The sequence below is a fragment of the Mustela lutreola genome, chromosome 3 (assembly GCF_030435805.1).
Source record: "Mustela lutreola isolate mMusLut2 chromosome 3, mMusLut2.pri, whole genome shotgun sequence".
Taxonomy (NCBI): domain Eukaryota; kingdom Metazoa; phylum Chordata; class Mammalia; order Carnivora; family Mustelidae; genus Mustela; species Mustela lutreola.
The window spans coordinates 136,831,282-136,858,847 of record NC_081292.1 but is presented as its reverse complement, the minus strand read 5'-3'; the positions used below and the strand labels follow the sequence as shown (position 1 = coordinate 136,858,847).

The 27,566-nt window shown below is 36.3% G+C and overlaps 1 protein-coding gene across 9 annotated transcripts in view; it reads right to left on the bottom strand.

The window, feature by feature from the left end:
- SESTD1 (SEC14 and spectrin domain containing 1) overlaps positions 1 to 27,566 on the bottom strand; it is a 159,617-nt gene that overhangs the window by 18,571 nt on the left and 113,480 nt on the right. For 5 of the 9 annotated variants that reach the window (XM_059166902.1, XM_059166896.1, XM_059166897.1 and 2 more), the window contains 8 exons: positions 22,936 to 23,130; positions 22,293 to 22,407; positions 20,700 to 20,859; positions 12,737 to 12,818; positions 11,780 to 11,902; positions 10,836 to 11,027; positions 7,515 to 7,636; positions 2,164 to 4,914 (listed from right to left, as the gene is read on the bottom strand). In XM_059166902.1, the coding sequence (XP_059022885.1) occupies positions 4,785 to 4,914; positions 7,515 to 7,636; positions 10,836 to 11,027; positions 11,780 to 11,902; positions 12,737 to 12,818; positions 20,700 to 20,859; positions 22,293 to 22,407; positions 22,936 to 23,130 (1,119 nt within the window). In that variant the 3' untranslated portion in view covers positions 2,164 to 4,784. Of the gene's footprint in view, positions 1 to 706; positions 2,132 to 2,163; positions 4,915 to 7,514; positions 7,637 to 10,835; positions 11,028 to 11,685; positions 11,903 to 12,736; positions 12,819 to 20,699; positions 20,860 to 22,292; positions 22,408 to 22,935; positions 23,131 to 27,566 lie in introns of those variants that run through there. The other 4 variants (XM_059166900.1, XM_059166901.1, XM_059166903.1 and 1 more) reach the window with 4 other exon arrangements.

The following is a 27,566-nucleotide window of genomic DNA, read 5'->3' as shown; positions in this document are numbered from 1 at the left end:
AACCGTAACAGTACTAATGGTGGTCTCAAGTCATGCTTGTTGATTATTAGGATACTTTTAACAGCTTTGTGCTTTTGTTGTTTCCACCGGCTGGTGCTGACTCTCTGAAATCCACTCTGAGTATGATTTTTACTTACTTATTTATTAATGCCACTGTGTCATGTCCTGTCACCCTCAAAGTAGATGATTCTCCTCACTTGTCTTCTATTTCGCTGGTCTATCATCCTGCCATAAAAGAGTTAAATCTGTCAGATTTAAGTCTTGTTTCTTACTGATGAGCTCATCGACTCCACCCTTAGTATTTCCAGTACGTAATTCTGAATGCAAGGGAAATGGAACTCAGAGAGGTGAGCATAGTGCCATTTCCCTCATGACCCCATGCTCATCATCAGAGAAAAGAGCAACATTAAAGACGCTCTATTTTCTATTCTGAGAAGATAATTATATTAATAATTCCTTCCACTTTGGATAATATTGTAGTTTTCTTTTTTTTTTTTTTTTTTTTTTTTTTTTTTTTAAAAGATTTATTTATTTATTTGACAGACAGAGATCACAAGTAGGCAGAGAGGCAGGCAGAGAGAGAGGAGGAAGCAGGCTCCCTATTGAGCAGAGCCCGATGTGGGGCTCGATCCCAGGACCCCGGGATCATGACCCGAGCCGAAAGCAGAGGCTTTAACCCACTGAGCCACCCAGGCGCCCCTAATATTGTAGTTTTCAACCTATTTTTTAATATGATTATATTTACAGACCCAGAGAAGTTTAGCCATTTTTATAAGGGTCAGTAAATGGCCAAGCCAGATTTTGAGCCAGATATTCAAACTCCAAACTCATTCCATTTATATTCACTACAGTTCTTACTTTGGCTTTTTTATGATCTTTAATATGTTTGCCATTACTTATGCTTCTTAGCTAAACATAGATGTTTCCATAGCACATACTAAAGCTGTGTAATGTCAGATGTTAAATCAATACTTAATTTTGCCTTATCAAGGTATTTGTTGCCCTCCACAGCAGAAGTATAGTTCCACCTCTAACTGAAGATTTTTATTTTCAGAACCGAAAGTTAACAGTGCTAAGTCTACTAATTGGGTTAATTGGCTAGGTATGTTCCAGGCTATCTCCTTAATTAGGGAATTCTTCCTTTGGGGGTTTAACCAAAGATACCTCAACCATATAACTCTTGTCACTGATGATACTTATGTTAGTTTCCCATGCCATTTTCAGTAAACTCAAGATGTGGAGGACTTTCACAACCAGAGCATGTTTAGTTCTTAGGAACCACAGGATAGGAAGAGTACACAGCAATATCCAATCTCTCTGGCAAAGAACATTACAATGCAGTAGAGAATTCTGAGTTCTCTGACTGTAGACTATACAGTGAGTTCCATTCAGCTAATCTCACAGTCGTGCTGTTGGTTACAACAGGTTTACAACAGAGAGTATGGTTAGCTCACCACTATCAGAATGTAATCGTCATGTTCACCTTAAGTGTATGCCACCAACAGTAACAACAAACTAAATAGCACACCCCATATTTCAACTGACAGGTAATGAAACAACACATTAATACTAGTTAACACTCGGGAGCACTGGCCAATTTAAATGCCTACAAAGTGATAGTAGTATTCAATCTTCCACACAGTAATGAAGCCTAGACCTGCCATCAACATCCTGGCTGGACAGGCTGAGCAGTTTCATCACCATCATCAATGAGTCACCTTAGCAGAATAAGTTCACCAATAAGGACTGGTAATGAAGTTAATTTTATCTGAAATAAAGTTACCATCTTTACATCTTAGCTCTGCTGGGTGAGACGTGTGAAGAACAGATGTCAAAACTGTTATGTACTGAGCTTATAGAGGAGCAAATATATAGTAAGTAGGCAAGAGAAAAAAAAAATCCCCCAAACCAGAACAAACAAAAAACAAAACAAAACTAGCCCAATTAACACTTCCAAGAATTCCCTGAGATGAGCCAAAGTAATGTGGAAAGTTGTGGCATATACCAACAATGGCATATACAAATGATGGTTCTTTCTCCATTTGTGGGCCAACATTAATTCACGATGAACAAAGAACTCATGCTTTCAAACAGACTTCTGTCACTTCCTTCACATGTACTCTAAGTAACGCTATGAAAAAAAAAAACCACATTAGGACACTGTTGGGTTTTTAATCATCATTGTATGTATACATACAGATATACATATAGAAAGTAGCAGCTAATTTACAAATGAAGAGCAACAGTATTATGTCAAAAGCATATTCGGTTTCATCTGAAATCCTCAAATTACAAATAACATTTCCAGATGATGCCTCATTTTACTCTTGCTGTAGGCTGGATTGCTTAAGGCATATTAAAAATTAACGTACTGGACAGTAAGTAGTCGAGTTGATGATAAAACCAAGAGTCCCATTACTTATAGTGCAGTTCCTTTCTAGCAAAGTCTTAATAAAAACATTCTTACTACTCTGAAATTCAGTAGAATATTGAGTGTAACTAAATATCTATATTACTTAATACATAAGTATCTAAAATACCAAATGACTTCCTGATGAGTTGTTTAATTCATAAGTCAGTCATAATTTTAGGAAGTATATTTAAAACACACTTCAGACTGCAATATAGAGGGGATTATTACTAATGCCTACAACAGACCATTCACATACAGAGGAAGTGAGCAATTATTACATATGAGCAAAAGCCTGGGAAGAGGAGAATCCCACAAAATCCCTTCCCTCAACAGAGACTATGATGCAGGAGGCAAAGGCATCAATAAACAATTGTAGCATGTGCTTAGCACCATTATGAAGACTGAAATGAAGAATCACAAAAGTTTGAACTCAGAAGTTAAGTCCTAAAAGACTGAGAGGATATCAAATATAGAAGGAATTTCTAGAATGTTCTCAGAAGCAGTGGGAGCATAAGAAAAAAGGGAGCAATTAGGCATCGCTCCCAGATTTTCTGGCATGGCTGATTAGAAAAAAATTAACCAAATTGCTCAGAGAGAACAAAAGTGAAAAAACAGGATGACTTCTCTAGGCTGAAATGACAAGTAGGTAGTTGAAAGTATGGGTCTGAAATTTTGGACCAGATATGGAACACAAAACATGGATAACACAGAAATCTAAGGATGAGATCGTTCCAGAAGCCTTCTGAAGACAGAATCTGAGAGTGTATTTTAGTAGATACACTTTAAGTAGAAGTTATGTGACTGCACTCAAAGTTATGGCAGAGGATGACATCTTCAAGGGACACCATTTAGGAAAGGCTGCTCAATGGTGTAAATATTAGAGACAGAGAAGGATAAGTAATCCAGACTGAAAGAAACAATCATTCAATTCTGTAACTGAGAGTTACATGTCCACTGAGAACAGTTTCACTGAAGTGTATAAAATCAGACTGCAAGGTGTTGAACAGTGAGTGAGAAGGATGCAGAGGGAATGATATGGATTTCTCCAAGAGGTCTGGCAGTGAAGAAGGCTGGAGAAACCAATAGGCTGAGAGGGAGTTTTTTGCTTTGGAGGATACATGAACATTTTTATGGACATGAAAAAGGAACCAGCATACAATTCTTTGCATAATTCTATATTAATCACAGCTAAAAAATTATTTTTAATCTTTTTCAAAAACATTTTCTGAAAAAAAATGAACACAAAAATATGTATTTTACCATTTAAACTTAATATAAACTTAAAAGCACTAACATTTTATAAATTTTATCTCTCTAAAAGAATTGTACAATTTTTATTATTAGACTGCTTCAGAATTTTGCTTCATCTATCATGAGAAATTAAACTTTATTAATAATTGCCATATTCAATTCAGAAAGATTCCTCTGATATACAGGATTATACTTAAGTAATTATGTATGCCTTCTTCCCCAGCCCTCCTCCCCAAAGACAAAAGTATCTTTAGGGTTGTTAATAATTTGGATATTTTCAACTTGAAGAGAAGAACAATTAGAAATAGTATTCCATTATTTTTAAGTTAAGATCTAAATTGCTCTTCACAATTATTTTTCAGTATTAAACATGCTTATTTATTATATACACATGCTTACATATGAATTTCCTGGCTAAAACACATGCAACCAACATGAAAGAACAAATATTAAACCATCCTCACAATCCTAAGAATGCCCTTTTAAATAAGGCACTCATGTTTGGAAACAGGATATAACCACCAAATTAAATAAGATGTTTAAAAGAAGCCTTTTATTAAGCACAAACAACTTTTAATACATTATCAATACAAATAGGAAAATGTCCTTTAATGAATATATCAAAGATCTGAAAGTTTTCTTTATACTGACACAATAAAAATAATCAATTTTGAAGAAGAATTACAAAGTAAAATCTTTGAGTACACCACTGTCTACTAATAACAATTTAACTATAGTCTAAATTTACTACATCACCTGGGGAGGAAGGTCAACCATTTTTTATATAGAGAATTCTTAAACTCTTATTAGCACCATTCAATGCTTATTATCAGTTGTTCACCTACAAATTGACAGGTCAGGTAAAGCTTTAAAGCAAGTGTTTTCAGTGCAATGTTTACAGTTCCTTCTTTTAAGATACTTGGAGTCTATGGTCTCAGAGCAAGTTAAGTAATGATGCCTTGTAGTTGCAAGGTGTTAATGTGTATAAAGAAATGTAAAATGGAAAAAAATGAGGCTTATCCTGGCTGTGAAATGTATCTTAATGTATTGCGGCTAATGCTGTAGTATGCCAACAACATGCGGGATTATGAACTGTAGATTTGTGGGAAGCTGGTAGCTATTAGCTCTCTGTGGTCATCATTTCGGGATGTCTCAGCTGCTGCCTTTTGAGACTAACCAGTTTCATCCTGTCTCTGATGTGTTCTGCAGTGGAAGCCATGTCACTTGGACTCCCAAAATATTGTTCAGTTCTAAAAATCAAAACAAACAGAAAAACCGCAATCAGATTAATACAAATCCACGGACTACAGCAAATGCAAAAGGGAGCAAAGATTACCATAAATATTATACACGTGATAAGACAGTTCACTTGCAGACCATACTGTTTACCTTTGAATAGTAATTCAGTGGGAAAAACATTTTTAAATGGCATTAAATATATTAAGACATGTTGAGAGAAAAAGCCTAGTGGCATTAAATGTTGTAGCATATGTACTTATAATAATCTCAATAAATCAAACAATGCAACCAAACAATGAAACAATAAAGGAAACAATGCAACATTGGAGATATTCTACTTTTCAGTTTTGGGTGCATATGCATATACAAATATAAAATCTGTATGTGTTCTTCAAGGATAAGGGCTATGTACACCAAATGTGTGTCTAATATATGTCTAATATAGCTGGCAAGCGAAATACTTGTTTAATGTTAAGGGATCATTTGAGACTTTAAAAGATAAAATCACTTAATTTTATCCTACTTGAAAAGGTACTGTATTCAGAGTCACAGAATCTTTTAGAGCTAGAAGAGTTCTTAGAAATTATTTGGTTAAGGTTTGTATTTTTTAAGATCAGAAAACTAAGGCCTAGAAAATTAAATGATTTAACTAGGATCACACAGTGGGAAAACCAACATTTGAACTGGAGTCTTCAAGCAGTGAATCCAGACAGATCATCTAATTTCTTTTATTTTTTCCAGGACAGTGTTACAAAAAATACATCTGAATATGCTTGCTGTCAAACAAACTATACAGTATCAACAAGTTATCCATTTTTATGACAAAATAACAATTTGAAATATTAAAGGTGGTGGTTGTGAAATGTGAATACACAGTACTAACTTATTCCTCAATCTTAAAAACATGAAGAAATGCTATGGACTATTTGTAGAACACAGTAGTAGGAGGAGAAGACCAAGCAAAAATCCTAGTTATAAAGGCTCCCAGGCTGACCTCAGTAGAAGAGAGATAGTGTTAACAACTGGTTGTGAAGCACAGAAATGGGGATGGGGACTCCCTGGAATGGAATAACCAGAAGGCATCCCTCCAATACTGTTGCAAGCTAAATTATAAATTTTTAGATTTTATTCTTTTACACTGCATTGCAAATACCTAATACGAATTTAGGCTACTTCTGATGGTTTAATTTTGCCTATGACCAAAGATTATCTAAATATAGACTATGAATTATATGCTTTCAAGGGAATAAAATTGTATCTTCCCAAAATCAATTTCAAATAATCACTTGAAGTTCATGACACAGTAGTAGTGGCACTTACTATGTGTCAGATTTGGGGGTTTTTTTTTGTTGTTTTTTCTTTTTTCTTTCTTTCTTTTTTTCTTTTCTTTTTTTTTTAAGATTTTACTTATTATAGAGAGAGCACGCAAGCAGGGGAAGGGAGAGTTGGGGAGAGAATATCTCAAACAAGCTGTATGCCCAGCACAGACTCTGGGCTGGATCCCACAACCCCTGAAATCATGACCTGGCTGAAATGAAGAGTAAGACACTCAGTTGAATGAGCCATCCAGGAGCCCCTGTGCCAGATTCATTGTAAGTAATTTATATACATTTAGCTCATGTAATTCCCTTGCCCCTGTAACCTGAAAAGGTATGAATAATATATCCCTAATTTTTAGATGATGGAATTGAGACACAGAAAGGCTGAGTGGCTTCCCCAAGGTGTTACAGCTAGTAAGTGGTGGAGCTGAAATTTAAACCCACAAAATCTGATTCCAGAGTTTACAATCCTATCAATTACACTATACTACAGAGTAAAGATAAATACATTCAATGATGTAGTTGCTCTGTCATTTGAAGTAAATATCCTCTGGATTACCTCTAAATTATTTTCACTGAGGTCGATAACCTGAGGGATGAAGCTCCTTCAGATTCACTTAATGGCCCATTTATTTGCATGAGATCACTTCTTTCTTTTATTAACTTTCAAAATGCAAAGCAATGTGGGAAGCAGGACCCCATCATTTTACAAGTGAAGAAATTCAGATTCCATATAGCATAGAGAAAAAAGAATGTGTTCAGAGTTGGACCAACATGAGACTGTATTCCAATTCTACTTAGAAGCTGTGAAATCCTGAGCACCTCACTTAATTTTTCTAAGCTTCAGATTTCTACATCTGTAAATCAGGATTAACCATATTGGTCTAGTACTGTTTGGTCAAAAATAACGAAGTGAAGTGTTTAACTTGATGTTTAATATATTATCAGCTAACTGAACATTACGGCCCTGCACTCCCCTTCCCTGCGCCAGACGAAGCCCAGAGGCATCCTACTCCCTCTCATCAGGGCCATGGCTAGAACCCAGGTTATCAGCCTTCTGCAATAAGCTGTCAAGAAGCACCACATTTGATAGTGTCAAGTACCAACTGCTACTGTTTCTAAGAGCTAAGTTTATATTTCTTTTCATTACAAACCAATTTATTGTGAAATAGAAGACGTGAACCAAAGCTAATTTTTACTTGGCTTTTTAAAAAACAGATATTCCTCTCTTGATGATTTCACTTTAAGAATTCACCAATAAAAAGACAAAATTATAAGAACATGTATCATACCCATCAGGATAAACTACAGGAACAGTTAATCTATCCAAAAGTGATTTCCCAACTGCTTCAATCTCATCAAATTGCTCCTCATCATTAATAGCTTCAGGCTCTTCTGGACAGTCTTGCAAAATCTGTAACAAGTAAAATGGCAACCTCGATCAAGAAATAGAGAAAGGCAATCAAGCTCATGTGAATTCAGTAGATTGAAGCTGTTTTTGTTTCGTTCTTAGCATCCCCATGTACACCGCCATTGCACAAGACTGATTACTAGTGAAGTTGGCTCAAAAAATTCAAATAAAAGGAAACACATAATCCTTAATCATAATAAATAATTGGAGTAAAAAAAGTCTATAGTGATTTCTAAGGAAAAAATAATACCAGACTCTTATTCGGAAAGTAAGTTTAAACTGTGCTTGAGAAATAGCCTTCATTCATTCATTCCTTATTGTACTAAATGTTTATTTAGCAGCTTTGGATGTGACTGAAATATAGATTGTGACCTCAAATAGCTTACAGACTTCAAAAATGAGAGGAAAATAAAAATCCAAAACAACATATGCTTACATTATAAATAACTGATAGGATGACCTACATAGGCACAGTTATTTTAAAAACTGATCTGCTGACTTACCTGATATAAACTGGAAAGGTTATGATTCAAATACAGGAAGTTCTACAGTCCTTGATAAAAATACTATTTTCCTTAACTATTAACATTTAAACTTAACAAGGGGAGGAGAAGAAGGAAGAAATTGCTATAATTTATAATAGCTAAGTCTATAGGTACTGATCCACACTAGTCAATCCATTAGCAAACAGCCTAGTGAACACTTGAACGGTGGCTAGTCCAAACTGAGATGTGTTGTAAGTCCAAGATACACACTATGTTATAAGAAAAAACTGCAAAATGTGGGGAAGAGAAAAGAAAAAGAAGTATTTATTTTTGCAACTGCTTTTGCATTATACTTAATCTAATCTGTTTATTTCAGCACTACTCAAATAACTTTATATAAAATCCTAGATTCACCTTAAAATATCTTCGCAGTCATTATACTATACAAGTTGTTTATAGTTATGGTTATATTTATGTTTACCAGTATAAAATAAAACACAGGAAGAAAATTATACCTGATAACAAAAAGCTTTACAAAGGTTTGAGTAGTAAAGAACCTTAAATTGTGCTTGCTTTAAGTATGATAAAGGCAATATAAGAGAATATTCTATGCAAAACAATCTCTCAACCATTTACATTCTTATATGGCCTCATAAAGAAGTCTAGATCTTAATGTCCTTGCAGATAATTTTAAGTTTTATTGAAATTCCATTCAGTTAACATAGAATGTAATTAGTTTCAAGTGTACAATACAGTGGTTCATCACTTACATACAACACCTGGTGCTCACCACAAGTGCCCTCCCTAATCCAATCACCTATTAACCCATCGCCCACTCACCTCCCCTGTGATAACATGTCTGTTCTCTATAGTTGAGTCTGTTTCTTGGTTTGCCTCTCTTTTTTTTCCCCTTTCCTCATTTGTTTGGTTTCTTAAATTCCACATGAGTGAAATCATATGGTGTGTGTCTTTCTCTAACTTATTTCACTTAGCATAATCCTCTCTAGTTCCATCCATGTAGTGGCAAAGGGCAAGATTTCGTTCTCGGCTGAGTGATACTCCATTGTGTGTACACTCCACATCCTCTTAACCTATTCATCTATGAATGAATACTTGGGCTGCTTCTATAACTTGGGTTATTGCATATAATGCTGTTATTAACATCAGGGTGCATGTATACTTTAAATTAGTATTTTTGTATATTGCATTCTTTGGGTAAATCCCTAACAGTGGGATTGCTGGATTGAAGGGCAGTTCTATTTTTAACTTTCTGAGGAACCTTGTACTGTTTTCCAGAGTGGCCTTGCAGATAACTTTTTAAGATACTGCTTTCAAAATGTATCAGGGTTGTTAGATATTGGGCCAGTAGTCACCCTTGCACAGGAGGCAGGGGCAGCAGGAACAATGTGACTAAAAGAGATTCTGAGGTGCTGGTAATGTCTGTTGTTTGAATAGTGCAGTGATTTCACAGGCATGCTCACTTTGTGAAAATTCATTGAACAGACTGAATTCAACAAACATTTACGATCTGTATACTTTTCTGTGTTAATATACTTAAATAAAAACTTTTCATTAAAACAATCAGTAGGGGAACCTGGGTGGCTCAGGTTGTTAAGCGTGTGCCTTCGGCTCAAGCCCTGAATCAGGCTCCCTGCTCAGCAGGGAGTCTGCTTCTCCTTCTCCCTTTGCCCCTCCCCCAGCTTGTGTGCATTCTCTCTCTCTAATAAATAAATAAAATCTTTTTAAAAAAATAAAACAATCAGTAGGTAAATAGGTGAAGCCGCTTATATACTTTCACCTTCATTATTGTTAGGCCTATTTTAAACCAAAACACTGACCTGTGGAGTTCTGTGACCAGCTCAGCAAGAGTTAACTATAAACACTTCCCAACAGAGATACAGTAGAACACTGCGCAATTCCTGAATTCCTAGTCACATCTCTTCTGTTCTACAGACTAGGCTATATCACATTTACGCCTTCAGTTTCTCACGTTTCATATGGTACTGAACATCCCCTACACATAAACTTCCACTGTGAGAGATCAAAACAAAGTTAACTATATAACAAAGCTCCTCTTCAGAGTGGAGATGTAAGGGTTGAGTGCTATAAAGTTTCTCTGCGCAGAGTTACAAGAAGGGCTCTAATGAAAATCTGCCCAAATAACACTACATATTGCATTTCTGGTTTCCAGGACTGATGAATTCATTAAATAAAAAATTCTAGAATGAATCTTTAAAGATAGCAAATGAAAAAATATTTTATTTTTATCTTTATTTTCATTATTTTTAGCTGGGAGTCTATACTTGAAACCTTATAAAATTACAAAGTGCCCTTTTAAAGAATTTATGACAATTAGTTGTAGTTGCTGAGGCAAAATGTCCTTTCCTTGCATAATGAAAGCAATGGGAGTTGTCACACCCTAAAGATAGTTCATTTTGGGGGTCAGATTTGGTAAGAAGAGAAGCACTGTTGAGAGAAGACTCTTAGATGGTTTTGGATTTCTCAAACCACAGTAAGCCAGCACTGGTATACATTATACTACAAGAATTTGATTTGAACTAAGACAATATATTATATCTAAACAAACTTTAAACAATTGGATTAAAATAAGGTGGAAAAAACACAAAGGTTAATCACATAATTATAATATTAAAATTAATGCATTTTAAACATATAAAGTAAGTATTACTGAGACTACAATTTTTAAAAAAGCGAACCTTTTCAGCATTTGAGTGAAATGCAATAGCCATTTCCAGCCTATGCACTCTCTCTTCAGATGCTATTGTAAATTGTTTCCATACTCTGTTCAGTCGAGGAAGTGTGTCTCCAGATGACCGAGATGTGCAGCGCAGAGACTGACACAACACCACCGTGGCCTGTAGCAACTGTCTGCCGTAGTCATAAGTGCTCTAAAAAAGAAAAAGTAAACGTGAAATTATAGTATAAGAATTCTGAAAAGAGAGACAGGAAAAGTGTGCGGGAAGGGTTGTGGTTGCAAATAATAACACTACTGGGAATCAGTACTGAATGACTTACTTACTTACTGACACTTAATACTAAAAATTAACTGCAGGCATAAAAAAGGATGGGAAGACAACACTTTGAATTTTTAGTAAGTTTCTTTCTTGTTAGGTTTTGCTCTCGTCTTGTGTTTTCCCCATCTCATTCTTATCAACTCCACAATCCAAAAATAATGGCTGATAAAGATGGGCTCTTCAAAGGGCACTTTATATCCCATGCAGAAAACTCAATTATTAGGGAAAATAAATAAAGATACTTTTAACACACACAAACACACACACAAAATCTGCATTGTTATACTAACACTGGTGAAATAGAGAAACTGGGGTTTTTACTATACCGCTATTAACTCCTCTATTTCTTATTCACTTTCGTGAGTGAACAGATGGATTGCCTAAAAATGGCATAATCTAAAACAAATCAGAGGGAGCATACAGAACCTGTATTCAGGAAAACATAAACCCTCTCAAGTTTATGCAGCCTGCTTTTGATGCACCAGCTGATATTTTCTAAGTTCTGTGATATTTCTGGAATAATATAACTAACCTTCTTGGGCTTGGAGGGTTAAGTTACATTATAATCATGCAGAAAGCTATTCAAACACTGAGCTTGTAGAAAAGGAAGATAACCAGTTCTGCACCTGTGCAACATCAACAAATTTTCTATGCTTTTCTAGTAAAACTTTCGTTTCCTGAGCATCATCACCCAATCTGATGTGGGTCTTAAGCAGGGCATCCAGAAGTTCACTTAGCCATTCTACTGCCTAAATAAAAAAATAAAGAAGAGTGACGCTGGATCCATAACTCTTATTATATCAAATCAACATGTTTATCAAAAGAAAAATTACTACCATATGATTAATTAATCTATTAGTTATAACGCAAGTCCTTAATAGCTTATTTCATTTAAGAAAGCTACATGAATTAATGATCTTTCCACCCCCTCAAAACTTTTAAAATCTAAGAACAAGATATATTAAAGAGAAGCACTTTTTAAAAATTAATAGCACATGATTCACATTAATAGATCATGTGTTTTCCTTAATGTCCAAGCACTGGTATTACAGAAGACTGATGAATCACTGAACTCTACCTCTAAAACCAATAATATGCTATATATTAGTTAATTGAATTTAAATTAAAAAAAAAAAAAGATTGTGTGGAATCTCATTACAGATTTATGTTCTTATTTAAAATCATAAAGTTCCTCTAGGTCAAGCTGCACTGATGTTCTCTGATGAAAATTACACAAAGACAGCATATAGTTTTTCTAGTTGAAAAACCCTCTTGCAAGTTAAAAAAGCATTGTGCTTAAACCAGCCTTAATCTTAGCATGTAACTAACAAGTCAATAATAATAAATAATAAATAATCCCAATTTCTCACTTAATAGAGGATTTCATTAAGAAGATGAGTCATATGAGACCAGTAAAATAACTGGAAATTTAAAAACACTTTGCTATTTTAAGAAGATAAACTAGAATTTGACTTAACACATTTACTTTCTTAGGACCATGAAAAGTAAACTTTTTTAACAGTTAGGTGAAATCAGTCTTTTAAGAGAAGACAACTACATCATGTGCCTGACTGATCTTTTACCTGGGCAGCATCTTCTTCACATTTAAACAACTGCACCATTTGAAGCATCTTTAACCTTCGCACATCCACCATGTCTTCACATCTAATAAACAAAAACATAAGGCAGAACATCATTTCAGTTTCATTAATAATTATTTTAACATCATCATCTGGCATGCATGTTTTATAGTATACTAAAATACTTAATCTTATACACCATGGAGACTTCCAACTACTTTGTATTGATTTGTAAGAATTTTAAGGATATCTATATTACATCAAAATACTTCAAAACTTCAAAATACCTGAAAGATTCCTAATTACAAACCCCTGAGGACAGAATGGATTCTGTGAAATACTGAAGCAAAGCATCAACAAAGTAGTACACTAAAACCCAAAGAAATCTCCATTGCCAGTTAACATTAAACAAGCCTCAAAGATAAACATACGAAGTTTCTTAAATAATAATTTTGACAATGATGCACCAAGGAAATAAAACAAAATAAAAACGTTGAGGAAAGATACTATATCATAATTAAAGGATCTATCCAACAAGAATATCTAACAATTGTACAAATACTTATGCTACTAACTTGAGAGCAGCTAATTACATAAACCAGTAACAAAATTAAAGAAACACATTGGTAATAATACAATAATATTAGAGGACTTCAACAGCCCACTCATTGCAATGGACAGATTATTTAAGCAGAAGATCAACAAGGAAACATAGGCTTTGAATGACACACTGGAACAGGTGGATTCACAGATATATTCACAACATTCCATCCTAAAGCAACAACTTACACATTCTTCTCGAGTGCACATGGAACATTCCCCAGAATAGATCACATCCTGGGTCACAAATCAGGTCTCAACAGGTACCAAAAGACTGGGATTATTCTCTGCATATTTTCAGACCATAATGCTTTGAAACTTGAACTCAATTACAAGAGGAAATTTAGAAAGAATTCAAATACACAGAGGTTAAAGAGCATTCTACCAAAGAATGAATGGGTCAACAGGAAATTGAAGAATTCAAAAAATTCATGGAAATAAGTGAAAATGAAAACACTACTGTTTAAAACCTTCGGGATGCAACAACGGCTATCCTAAGAGAAATATATAGCAATACAAGCCCTTCTCAAGAAACAAGAAAGGTCTCAAAACACAACCTAACCTTACAATTAAAGAGCTGGAGAAATTACAGCAAAGAAAGCCAAAACCCAACAGGAGAAGAGAATTAATAAAGATTAGAGCAGAAATCAATGAAATAGGAACCAAAAGAATAGTAGAACAGAGCAACAAAACTAGGAGCTAGTACTTTGAAAGAATTAGAAGGATCAATAAGCCCCTGGCCAGACTTATTCAAAAGAAAAAAGACCCAAACTAATAAAATCATGAATGAAAGAGGAGAGATCACAACCAACACCAAAGAAATACAAACAATTATAAGAACATATTATGAGCAACTATATGACAACAAATTGGGCATTCCAGAAGAAACAGATGTATTCCTAAATGTATAAACTACCAAAACTGAAACAGTAAGGAATAGAAAACCTGAACAGACCCATAACCAGCAAGGAAATTGAAGCAATAATCAAAAATCTCCCAACAAACAGGAGTCCAGGGCTGGATGGTTTCCCTGGGGAATTCTACCAAACTTTTAAAGAAAAATACTTACACTTCTGAAGTTGTTTCAAAAAACAGCAATGGAAGGAAAACTTCCAAACTCTTTCTATGAGGGCGGCAACCTTGATCCTAAAACCAGACAAAGAGTCCACCAAAAAGGAGAATTATAGACCAATATCCCTGATGAACATGGATGCCAAAATTCTCACCAAGATACTAGCCAATAGGATCCAACAGTACATTTTTAAAAAGATCATTCTGGGGTATTTGGGTGGCTCAGCAGGTTAAGTGTCTGCCTTCAGCTCAGGTAATGATCCCAGGAACCTGGGATTGAGCCCCACTTTGGGTTCCCTGCCCAACGGGGAGTCTGCCTCTTCCCCAGCTCATGCTCTCTCTCTTGAAAAAATAAATAAGCAAAATCTTTAAAAAAAAAAAAATAAAAGAATCATTCCCCACAACGAAGTGGGATTTATTCCTGGGCTGCAAACTGGTTCAACATCCACAAATCAATCAACGTGATACACTACATTAATAAAAGAAAGGACAGGAACCATACGAGCCTCTCAATAGAGGCAGAAAAAGCATTTGAATAAATACAGCAGCCTTTCTTGATTAAAACTCTTCACAGTGTAGAGATAGTGGCAACATACTAAATATCATAAAAGCCATCTATGAAAAGCCCACAGTGAATATCATCCTAAACGGGGAAAAAACTGAGAGCCTTTCCCTTAAGGTCAAGAACACAATTGGGATGTCCACCCTCACCACTGCTGTTCAATGTAGTACTACAAGTCCTAGCCTCAGCAATCTGACAACAAAAAGACATAAAAGGCTTCTGACATGGCAAAGAAGTCAAATTCTGATTCTGAAGATGACATGATACTCTATGTGGAAAACCCTAGACTCCATCCCCAAAATTGCTAGAACTCATATAGGAATTCAGCAAAGTGGCAGGATATAAAACCAACGCACAGAAATCAGTTGCATTTCTATACACTAACAATGAGACAGAAGAAAGAGAACTAAGGAGTCAATCCCATTTAAAATTGCACCAAAAACCTTAAGATACGTAGGAATAAACCAAAGAGGCAAATGAAAGAAATTGAGGAAGACTCAAAGAAATGGAAAAACATACCATGTTCATGGGTTGGAAGAAAAAATATTGTTAAAATGTCTATCCTACCTAGAAGAATGTATACATCCAAAGCAATCCCTATCAAAATACCATCACAGAGCTGGAACAAATAATCCTAAAATTTGTATGGAACCAGAAAAGACCCCAAATGGCCAAAGGAACACTGAAAAAGAAAACCAAAGGTGGCGGCATCACAATTCCACTTCAACCTCTATTACAAAATTATAGTCATCAAGATAGTATGATATTGGCACAAAAGCAGACACATAGATCAATGGAAAGAATAGATGACCCAGAAATGTCCCCTCAACTCTATGGTCAGCTCATCTTCAACAAAGCAGGAAAGAATGTCCAATGGAAAAAAGACAGTCTCTTCAACAAATGGTGCTGGGAAAATTGGAAAGCCACATGCAGAAGAATGAAACTGGACCATTTCTTTAAACCATACACAAAAATAGATTCAAAATGGATGAAAGACCTAAATGTAGACAGGAATCCATTAAAAATCCTAGAGAAAAACACAGGTAGCAACCTCTTCGACCTTGGCTACAGCAAATTCTTGCCAGTTACCTCTCCAAAGGCAAGGGAAACAAAAGCAAAAATGAACTTTGGGGACTTTATCAAGATAAGAAGCTTCTGTACAGCAAAGAAAACAGTTGACAAAACCAAAAGGCAACCTACAGAATGGGAGAAGATAAATGCAAAAGACATATCAGATAAAGATTTATCCAAAATCTATAAAGAACTTATCAAACTCAACACCCAAAGAACAAAAAATCCAGTTAAGAAATGGGCAGAAGACATTAATAGGCATTTCTCCAAAGAAGACATCCAGATGGCCAACAGACACGTGAAAAGATGCTCAACATCACTCATCATCAGTGAAATACAATGCAAAACCACAATGAGATACCACCCTCACACTGGTAGAATGGCTAAAATTAACAAGTCAGGAAATGACAGATGTTGTCCAGGATGCGGAGAAAGGGGAGCCCTCTTACACTGCTGGTAGGTATGCAAGCTGGTATAGCCACTCTGGAGAATAGTATGGAGGTTCCTCAAAAATTTGAAAATAGACCTACCCTATGACCTAGTAACTACACTACTAGGTACTAATCCCAAAGATAAAAATGTAATGATATGAAAGGGCACCTGCACTTCAATATTTATTGAAGCAGTATTTATTGAAGCAGCAATGTGCACAACAGCCAAACTATGGAAAGAGCCCAAATGTCTATCAACAAATGAATGGATAAATAAGATATGGTATCTATCTATAGATATCTATCTATCTATCTGTATCTATAGAATGGACAAAGAATCTTGGAACACTGTGTCAAAAACTAATGATGTACTTTATGGTGACTAACATAACACAATTAAAAAAAAGAATAAAAAAAAAGAATGGGCTACTATTCAGCTATCAAAAAATGAAATCTTGCCATTTATAATTATGTGAATGGAACTAAAGGGCATCATGCTAAGCAAAATAAGTCAGTCAGAGAAAGACAAGTATCATACGACCTCACTCATATGTGGAATTTAAGAAACAAAATAGAGGATCATAAGAGAGGGAAGGGAAAAATTAAACAAGATGAAATCAGGGAGGGAGATAAACTAGAAGAGAGTTTTTTTTTTTTTTTTTTTAAGATTGTATTTATTTATTTGACAGAGTGAGATCACAAGTAGGCAGAGAGACAGGCAGAGAGAGAGGAGGAAGCAGGCTCCCCGCCAAGCAGAGAGCCCGATACGGAACTCAATCCCAGGACACCGAGATCATGACTTGAGCTGAAGGCAGAGGCTCAACCCACTGAGCCACCCAGGTACCCCTAGAAGAGAGTCTTAATCATAGGAAACAAAATGAGAGTCGCTGAAGGAGGGGAGGTGATGGGATGGCGTAACTGGGTGTTAAGGAAGGCACATGATGTAATAAGCACTTGGTATTATATATGTTGGATGAGTCGCTGACCTCTACCTCTAAAACTAATAATACACCATGTTAATTAACTGAATTTAAATTTTAAAAAGACAGCAAACAATGTAAGTGTACAATAGAAAAATAAAAAATTATGGAATATTCATAGAAAATATAACTTTTATAGCAGTGTAAAGACTGACCTGCAATACATGAATTATTGGTATTGAATCTCTCAAACATAATCTGAGTTTTTTTTGAAAGGGCATTTTAATAAATCTTGAAAATAAGCAAAAAAAGTTAACACTTTTCATTATATTTCATCACCCAAAGTAATATCTAATTTTGAATTTTTTTAAAAAAAGAACAAACAAAAAAACCCACTCCATCTATGTTCCAAAAGAGAAAAAACAAAACAAAACAAAACAACTCTTGATCTCTGGGTGTAGAGAGAAACAATTCAGAGTACTTCAAAATTTTAGTGTGGTCTGTCCTATATAACAGACGACTGAACTTTCAAGGTGACTTTAGCTACCTCAGCTCTGATCTATTCGCTTTGTCCTCATGCAATTTCATGTATTTTAGAGGAAGAGTGAACTCACTACAATCTCAAACACTAATGACCAGTTACCCAGAAGGCACTGAGCTCCATGACAGTCAGTGTTCTTAAAGAAGGTGAATAATAATACAGAAATCATTGTCACAAGGCTATTTTTTATAAAGAGCGCCCTTTATAAAAGCCTATTAACATAGTACTAAAATGAATCTGGTTACAGTTATCCTACAAGGGACTAAAAGGAAGTGATGATTAGAAGTATTTTTAAAATCTGAAGCTAAACAATGTAAAACATTTTAATGATGAAGATGATATCATAGATATATTTAATGCATACTGTCAGGTGTCAAATAATGTGCTTCATGGTCTCAACTATTATGTTGGTTCCATTTTTGGCAGCAGAGTTCTAAACAAACAATGTGGTGAGGGCTACTATGGAGCTATGTAAAGAGTTCTATGGGAGCAGGGAGGAACAAGTAATTAATATGTCCTACAAATCTAAAAAACCTTCCAAAAATAAGTATCCCCAAGTCTTTAAGAATCCAGCAAGAAGAAAATGAAGAAAGTAGTAGTCTAAGTCATAGATTCATGAAACAGCACGATGCATTCAAGAAAGTGAACAACTGTGTCTGTAAAAATTGCAGGACATAAGATTATATGGGATTGAATTATGAAGAATCTCCTACACTATTTCAAGGAGACTGAACTTCATCGGAGAAAACAGGAAATCATGAAGTGGGGTCTTATGATTAGATATGCACTTTACAACGATTATTCTCATGTACAACAGACTAGAGAGGATCAAGGCCAGAGGCAGATAAAAGAGAAGATTTTAAATAGAAAATTTCAGGACTCAGAGACAGCAGAACTTAAAATATTTGATCGGGCTATATGGGGTGAGGAGGAGTATGGATTTTAGGATAAATCCCAAATTTGGTACCTGATACTAACTTTAACCTAGATAAGATATTAAAAGAGAAGATCAAGGGGCACCTGGGTGGCTCAGTGGGTTAAAGCCTCTACCTTCGGCTCAGGTCATGATCCCAGGGTCCTGGAATCGAGCCCCGTATCAGGCTCTCTGCTTAGCGGGGAGCCTGCTTCCCCGTCTCTCTCTGCCTGCCTCTCTGCCTACTTGTTATCTCGTCTGACTTGTGATCTCTGTCTGTGAAATAAATGAATAAAAGAAGATCAAGTATCTGGACATACTAGGTTTGAGGAATGTGTGCGGCACCCACCTAGAGATACTTAGTAGGCCAAGTATAGTTATGGGTCCAAAGCATAGGACAGGAGTCTGGGTCAGAACCATAAATACTCAATCACAACCAAATAAAATAAAGTCATTCAAGTAGTGAAACCATCCAGAGAGAATACGTAGACTAAAACGACTGGGCCTCAAACCCTGAAAGCAGAGAAATTAGCTAGAGGACAAAAAAAAAAAAAAAAACAGTGAAGAAGACTAAGAAGAAACAGATTATTGGGATCATGAGGGTGTTTTCAGAAGACAAGGTTGTCAGAAAGTTTCACGAAGAAACTTTCCAATGCTATTCAGCGTGATCAAGCAATGTGAAGACCAAAAATACTCCCTGGATTTTGAGGGAGATCAAGCATTTATTACATGATAATTATAAAGTCACGGATGATATCAGTAAGAGCAAATCCAGTGAAATAGGGTAGAAGTCAGACTGAGGAAGGTTGAAAAGTTAATGGGAGGCAGTTAGGAAATAGTATGAGTATAGATTAGACCTTCAAATGACTTAGCTGTCAGGAAGGAGAATTCTAGGGCTAGAAGACACAAAGAAAGAGTTGAGGAGGAAAGTATATGCATGTGTGTGGTTTTTTTTTTTTAATGAGAGATTTAAGCATTTAAATGAGAGGCAGAGATCAGAGTAGAGAATGAGAGTAGACAGGGAAGACATGAGGGTACGTGACTTATTAAATACAAAGCTACAGCATCCTTTGTGATTAGAATAAAATAGTGAAATGGGTAAGTTTGCATGTGATTAGAATAAAATAATGAAATGGGTAAGTTTGCATGTGAGGTTAGAAGGAATTCCTCACTAATGAGTATTTTCTCTGTAATGTAGAAATAGTTTCTGTGAGGTTTTGTTGATATCCTAAAATTTTTAAGTGTCCAAAAATTTCATAAACCATGCTATACTGTATATACTTTCATATATTAATTTAATACTTTACTTTGTAATGTTCTCTCAGGTGCTACTGCAAATTGAATTTTCAAAGAATCTTTTAAATTCCTGACTCTATATGAAATAAAACTAAATAGCCCCTTGCCCAGAGTCCACTATCTAATCCTTTCAGAGCACATATGAGTACAATGATAGTGTGACAATTTGTGAGAACTGTAGATGAAGAAACTGATGAAAGTAGATGACATATTTAATAGCAACTCTAAACCAAATGAAAACAGAAAATCAAAATTCTCCAAAAAGGGTTTTCTTAAAACATGAAAGGGTCATAGGCTATAGTAGAAATATGGAATATAAAGTACTTGGGTGTAACTAAAATTTTATCACTAAATTAAAAAGGGGAAAAGTACCATTAGTTGAACAAACTGTCACAATTTGTTAGTACAATTATATACAACAATTACATTCACCAAAACTTACTACAAGCCTTCTATATTAACAGGTTAGAACTTCTATTTTGTACGGAAAACATAAATTATATCACTTCTCATTTTATTGTGTCATTTTAGCAAAAATTAACATTAACAGTCAAACTTTGCCTTTGTTTCCTAAGCTGCATATCTTCCATCACTCCTTGTATGTGGTCCACATTTTCTTTATTTTCAATGGTTACATCCTTTCCATAGGCCCAGGATGCCTGATTGGAGATCTGATCCAGAAGTCCTTGACCTTTTTCACGCAAACCTTGTAATCCTACATCTAAAACAAAAGTTCCTAGATTTAATCTCTTAAACAAAGGAGGTGCTTTCCCTCCCTCAAGGAAATCCCCCCAGCAGATACTGTACTCAGGTTCTACGCACTGATAGCTTTGTATGTTAAACTACCTTGGGAGGAGGTTCTCTGAACACTTCAAGGAATAAAACCATTTAAACGTGGTTCAAACTGAGCTCCCTCTCACACCAGATTTTGCCTAAAGATAATTTCCAAAAGGTGAATTTCCACTGATGATACTTATTTTTGAAAACTGAAAGCAGGAAGAAAATGTGAGAAGTTCTATTTTGATTAGTAATATTTTTCAGTTTGTTTCCTTTGTGCTTCTATGTAGTCCAATTTTTAAGAGAACACGCCAAACATTTTGTTCAAGATAATGTTTAAGAGTTACAAGACTTCAAAGCATTCAAGCAATATTCAGGATGCTGAATATTTTGAGTTCAGGCATCTTCCAGTTTACACCTAATGAGAGGGAACATTTAGGATAGATTTACAGATTTACAGTACCCCAAACCAACAAGCACACAGGAATTCCTTTCTTTTTTAAAGGAGAAGTATGGTTCTAGAAAGCTTCTGATCCTTTGAAATAAACTGCATTTGGCAAATTAAATACAAAATACGTATTATGCCTATCATGTGTTAAAATAACAAAGGCTGCAAACAAATGCCCATACAAACATGATTTTTCAAACACATTCCCTCAAATCCTTTTCAATAATTGATTGATTTGGTTCAATCATGTGTCACCATTTTCTACTAAGTCTGTCTTAGGTTTCTGCTTCCTTACCTCCATTCCCCTTTGCCCTCCTATCCTACCCAGAACAACCCTTTCTTCCCTTTTGTACATCCACTATCTCCTCTACAGTCATGACCTAGGGAAATTCACTGTACTTCCTTCCTACTGTAGTAAAATGTGAAGTGTCAAGTGAACTGGGATCATCCTCCCCTTGGGAGAGTAGGTAACCTTGGCAATATTCCCAATTTGGAGAAACAAATGCACAGAACCAAACCAACTATTTATTCACAAGGTTAGGATACAGCAACAACCAAAATCACTGCATAAAACACAGTTTTGGGGCATACAGGATTTACCACAGAACACTTCACAGCTAATTACAGCTTATGCATGCACTACAAATAACTGTTCGTAGTATATGCAAGACATAGCACCTATAGATATACCTGGGTAAAGAAGAAAGGCTAAAGGCCCAATGAAGGAAGGGTGACAGACCATCAATGAAAAATAGTAATTTTACCATGTATTACACCCTTCAAGGGAATAAAACCTATTTTATACTAATTTTTCCTGTGTTTCCTATAAATAATTATAATTAGCTCAGTGTAAGTTGACTTCTCTAACCATAGTAATGATATTTCTAAAAAAAGAACCTTATGTTTCAGCATTGTTAAAATCTGCTTACCAACACTTTTCAGCTTCTCTTCAAGCAGTTTTAAAGTCTGCTGAATCGATGCTCCATCAGCTGGTGCTACATCTACGCACAACATCCCTAATAAGCCATCCAACTGCTGAGACAACTAAAGCAGAGGGACACCAAAGAGATAACCCTGATGTGATCAGCATCTAAAGTGTTTAATGATTAATGAGGTTTATATCTAATGAGGTTATCACAATTACACTTGAAAAAGTCTTTGCTGTTAAAAGACAAGGGCGAATAATTAGAATACATGTTATCTGAAAAGACAGAACACATAGAGGCATGCACCAGGAAGACAAAGATTTATATCCAGGTAAGCAGAATGTAGGAAAGTACTCAAACGTCCATTGCAATCTAGGTTATAAAGCATAAATAGAGAAATGATCAAAATGAAATATATCTAAGTTCAAACACTATTTAGACAAAAAATGTTTAGTTGCATGCAAAATGACTTAAAAATGAAAAGAAAATTTTTTAAAACATTGAAGACTTTTATCATCTCCCCATGACTAAATTATTTTATTTTTCCAGAAAAATAATTAGGAGACATGCAAACCTGCAAAATTTATGTGCAGATAAGTGTTCAGATCATTTGAAGAACAGAAAAGCAATCAGAGTAGAAACTTACATCTTGGGCAACACCATGAAATTCAAGAGCTGCTTGTAAGAGATTCTGCCTAAATTCCAGTTGACTGGCCTGTCGATAGCAAACATCACTAAGTTGTTGCTGCAGTGACTTCAGTTCCACAAGATCTTCCTCGTCCCCAGCATTTAAGAGTGCTGCAATTTGCTGATTAAGTTCCACATACACTGCAAACCATTCCTGTAACACACATGTTGTACATTAAGGATCAAATTGGCTCCTGAAGAACCACACCACATTTTATAATTCTTCCAGATAAACTAAGTAACATATATGATAATTCTGTAAGGCAGAATTACTTAAAGTGAGGATGAGAAGTCCCCAACCCCCAAATCCTTCCACATGACTCCCGGAACTCACTCTTATCAACGTCAGTATCCATCCTATATCTTCATCTTTGTATCTAAATGGTTCCTTTCCTTTCCAGTTCTACCTGAAACCTGTCCATCCTCAGAGAAAATTATTACCAGATCATTTCTTCTCTCTTTCTCTTAAAACCTACATCTCCTTTAAAGTGCATGCTGTTGGATAACATCCTTCCAAACCTTTCCCATTAAGCACCTTCTTCCAGGGAGTTTGACAATGGTCACGGCCCTCCGCTCTGGGTCAGCGTTTCCACTGACTCCCACCATGTACACATCCTTGCAGTACTCTTATTAACTCTGTCTCCTGATTCCCTCCCTCACTTGCAACCATCCTGTCCCTACCCCAAATCAGCTACCTACTCCAACACATGTAAATACTTGTCGTAATCATGTATTACCATACAGCTCCCAAAGCTTCAAGAATCTCATTCTCTAACCACCAGCTACTGACTCTCTTGGTCACACTCTTAAGGACAACTCACTCCTACAGCTCCATGAGACTACCCAATCCACTGACCTGCTTGTTTCATGGCCCAGCACGAAAGAGTCTCACATCCTCACTTCTGTCTTTGATCAGAGGCTATAATCACCTCCCAGAGCATAACCCATACTCATGCCCTGCATCTTCCTTTTCCAATCCACCTGTCAAGACCTCAGACCTGGTATCTCTGCCTACTGTATACCTACACCAGAGCAGCAATATGGCTGGATAATAACAATGATGTGAACAGGTGTCTTTTTATAGTGTATGTAAATATATAGACTCTCTCCACATAAAAGTATATAAAGTATATAAATAACCTCAAATAGACCTTCTGCAATCCTATTTCTCTAGTCAATGCATTTTCCCACTCTCATGATTATTTGTTTTTTTCACTTCTTAAATCTCCAACTCCCTTTCCCTCTCTTCGTTCCCAGCCAAAACTCTAACTTCATTTTCTCTCCGACAAACCTATGACCCTCCCTCTTTTCTGCAGCCTTGTGCTTCGCCCTCCCCACTAAAATAGCAGATGAACTGTCCCTGGTTCTAAAGTAGCCACTTAACTTGCACTCTTTGTCCTCTATTACCTACACAAGGCTTTGCCCTTGCACTTATCTTTTCTCTCCCATCATCAATTCATTCTTCTTAATTGGATTATTTCTACCAGCATACAAATAAGGTGCAGTATCTTATATTAAAAAACAGAACTGCACTCAAGACCAAGGCTGTCCCTTAAAGGAATACTCTATACTCATTCTATCTCCTATTTCCCATTCCCTTGTTAACCCATTCTCATCAGGATTTTGTCCTTCCTGCTCTTAGCAAATTCTCAGTCTTTACCTAATTTGGGTCTCTCAGTTGCATTTTACAAAGGCAACCACTTCCTTCTTGAAATGCCTTTTTCTATTCTTTCCTCAGACACAACAGTTCTGCTGCCCTCCTTCTGCTTCTTGCCTTCTAAATTTAGGAGTGACCTGGGGTTCAGTTTTCCAAAGGCTCTTTTCTTCTAAATTAGTACTCTTTGGGCTTGGATGAGTTCGTCTGGTCCCATGCCTTTAAATAACATTTATATGCTGATAATTCCCACATTAGTATCCTCACCTTGTCCCCTTCCCTGAACCCAACAGTGATCCTCAAGTGTCCACCAACTATCTCCATTTGGATGAGTATTAGACATCTAAAATTTAACCTGCCCCTGAAGCTACAAATTCTGTAGAATCCCAACCTGCTTCTCTCACAGTCTTTCCCAACTTAAGAGTAGCTAAGGCCAAACACCTGATTCTTAACAAGAGCAAGACTTGCTGGCTCAACCTCAGCAATGTGACAACTGCTTACTACATCTACTGCCTCCATACTATTAGTCTCCAGTCTTCCTGTTTTGTTGTTTGTTCCTAGTCCTTATTTTCCACATGGTAGCCAGATATCTTTTTATTTTATTTATTTTTAAATATTTTATTTATTTATCTGACAGACAGAGATCAAAAGCAGGCAGAGAGGCAGGCGGGGTGAGGGTGGGGGAAGGGGAAGCAAGCTCCCTGTTGAGCAGAAAACCCGATGCGGGACTTGATCCTAAGATCCTGGGATCATGACCTGAGCCAAAGGTAGAGGCTTTAACCTACTGAGCCACCCAGGTGCCCCCAGAGATTTTTTTTTTTTTTTTAAGATTTTTATTTATTTATTTGACAGACAGAGGCAGAGAGGCAGGCAGAAAGAGAAGAAGGGAAGTGGGCTCCCTGCTGAGCAGAGAGCCTGTGCAGGGCTCGATCCCAGGACCCTAGGATCATGACCTGAGCTGAAGGCAGAGACTTTAACCCACTGAGCCACGCAGGCGCCCCTCCCAGAGATCTTTTTAAAAACATGTATCACACAGACCTGTACCCCTGGGTCTAATAATACATTATATGTTAATAAAAAAGAAAAGAAAAAAAAATGTATCATTTCTCTGCTCAAAAATCCCTTCAATGGGGGCGCCTGGGTGGCTCAGTGGGTTAAGCCGCTGCCTTTGGCTTAGGTCATGATGTCAGTGTCCTGGTATCGAGTTCCACATCAGGCTCTCTGCTCGGCAGGGAGCCTGCTTCCCTTCCTCTCTCTCTGCCTGTCTCTCTGCTTACTTGTGATCTCTCTCTGTCAAATAAATAAATAAAATCTTTAAGAAAAAAAAAAAATCCCTCCAATGATTTCATGTAACATTTAAAATAAATGTCAAGCGGCGCCTGGGTGGCTCAGTGGGTCCTGGGATCAAGCCCTGCATCAGGCTCTCTGCTCAGCAGGAACCCTGCTTCCCTACCTCTCTCTCTACCAGCCTCTCTGCCTACTTGTGATCTCTGTCAAATAAATAAAATCTTAAAAAATATAATAAATGACAAGGGACGCATGGGTGGCTTAGTCGTTTCAGCATCTGCCTTCAGCTCAGGTCATGATACTAGGGTCGTGGGATCAAGCTCCATGTCTGGCTCTCTGCTCAGTGGGGAGGCTGCTTCTCCCTCTCTGCCTACTGCTCCCCCTGCTTGTGTTCTCTCCCTCTCCCCCCAAATAAATAAATAAAATCCTTAAAAAAAATAAAATAAATGTCAAGTTCCTTTTTGGGGGTGAAATGGACATGATTTGGCTCCGGACTCCCTTAGAAACATTGTTTTGTGTGACCTTGCTCACTGCACTACAACACCACCAAAATAACTTGCTGTTCCATTACAATGGCAAGTAAGCACCTACCTACAGTGTTTTTACTTCTGTGTCCTCAATCTGAACTGCCTTTTGCTTGAATTGCTCCTTCACATCATTTCAAGGTTTCTGATTAAATGTGATCTCAGAGAGGCCTTTCCTAAAAGCCTTGCCTTACCTTCTCTCCATTCCCTTTTTTCCAATATGAACTTAAATTCCATATTATAAGACAGTGCTATATAGCAAAGAGTCTAGAACATGTGACATTTATTATGTGTTCAGTTAATATGTAGCAAATGAACATATAAAGCACTTCATATCAGATACTGTAGATTAGCTGACATTAAATTAAGTAGGTAATAGGTACTGCTCTAAATGTGGTATACTCTTGTGCCCTGTACCTAAAACTTGGGCTTCTCTATTTTTTCATGTTGTTTTATTGCTTGAACTACTATGAAATTTCTGAATATTATTATATAGACAATGTAGTCAGATGTAGAGAAAAGAACAATGGATGTGAAAGACGAACTCAAGGTCTTTTTTCCTTATAAAGGGGTGTCATCTTCATTAACTCACTTATCTCTCAGAACCTGTTTTTTTGTTTATTTGTTTTTCCTTTCGAGCAGTGATTTTCAACTGGGGGCTATTTTGCTTCAGAGGGAATATTTTGCAATATCCAGAGACATTTTTGGCCACAATGGAGAGGGCGCAATACTAATGCATCCAGTGGTAGAGGCCAGTGATGCGGCCAAATGACCCTATAATGTACAGGATAGCCACTACAACAAAGATCCATCTGCCCAAAGTGTCATAGGGCCAAGACTGAGAAACCCTGTTCTGTATAACAGTGATGATATCATCGGTCTTACCTACCTTATTGGTTATTGTATAAATTAATTACATAATACTATGTGTAAAATACTTTTGAAACCATAGAGTGATTATATAGTTTTTAATTTTTTTATAAAGATTTTATTTATTTATTGGACAGAGAGATCACAAGTAGGCAGAGAGGCAGGCAGAGAGAGAGGAGGAAGCAGGCTCCCTGCTGAGCAGAGAGCCCAAATCGGGGCTCGATCCCAGCACCCTGGGATCATGACCGGAGCCGA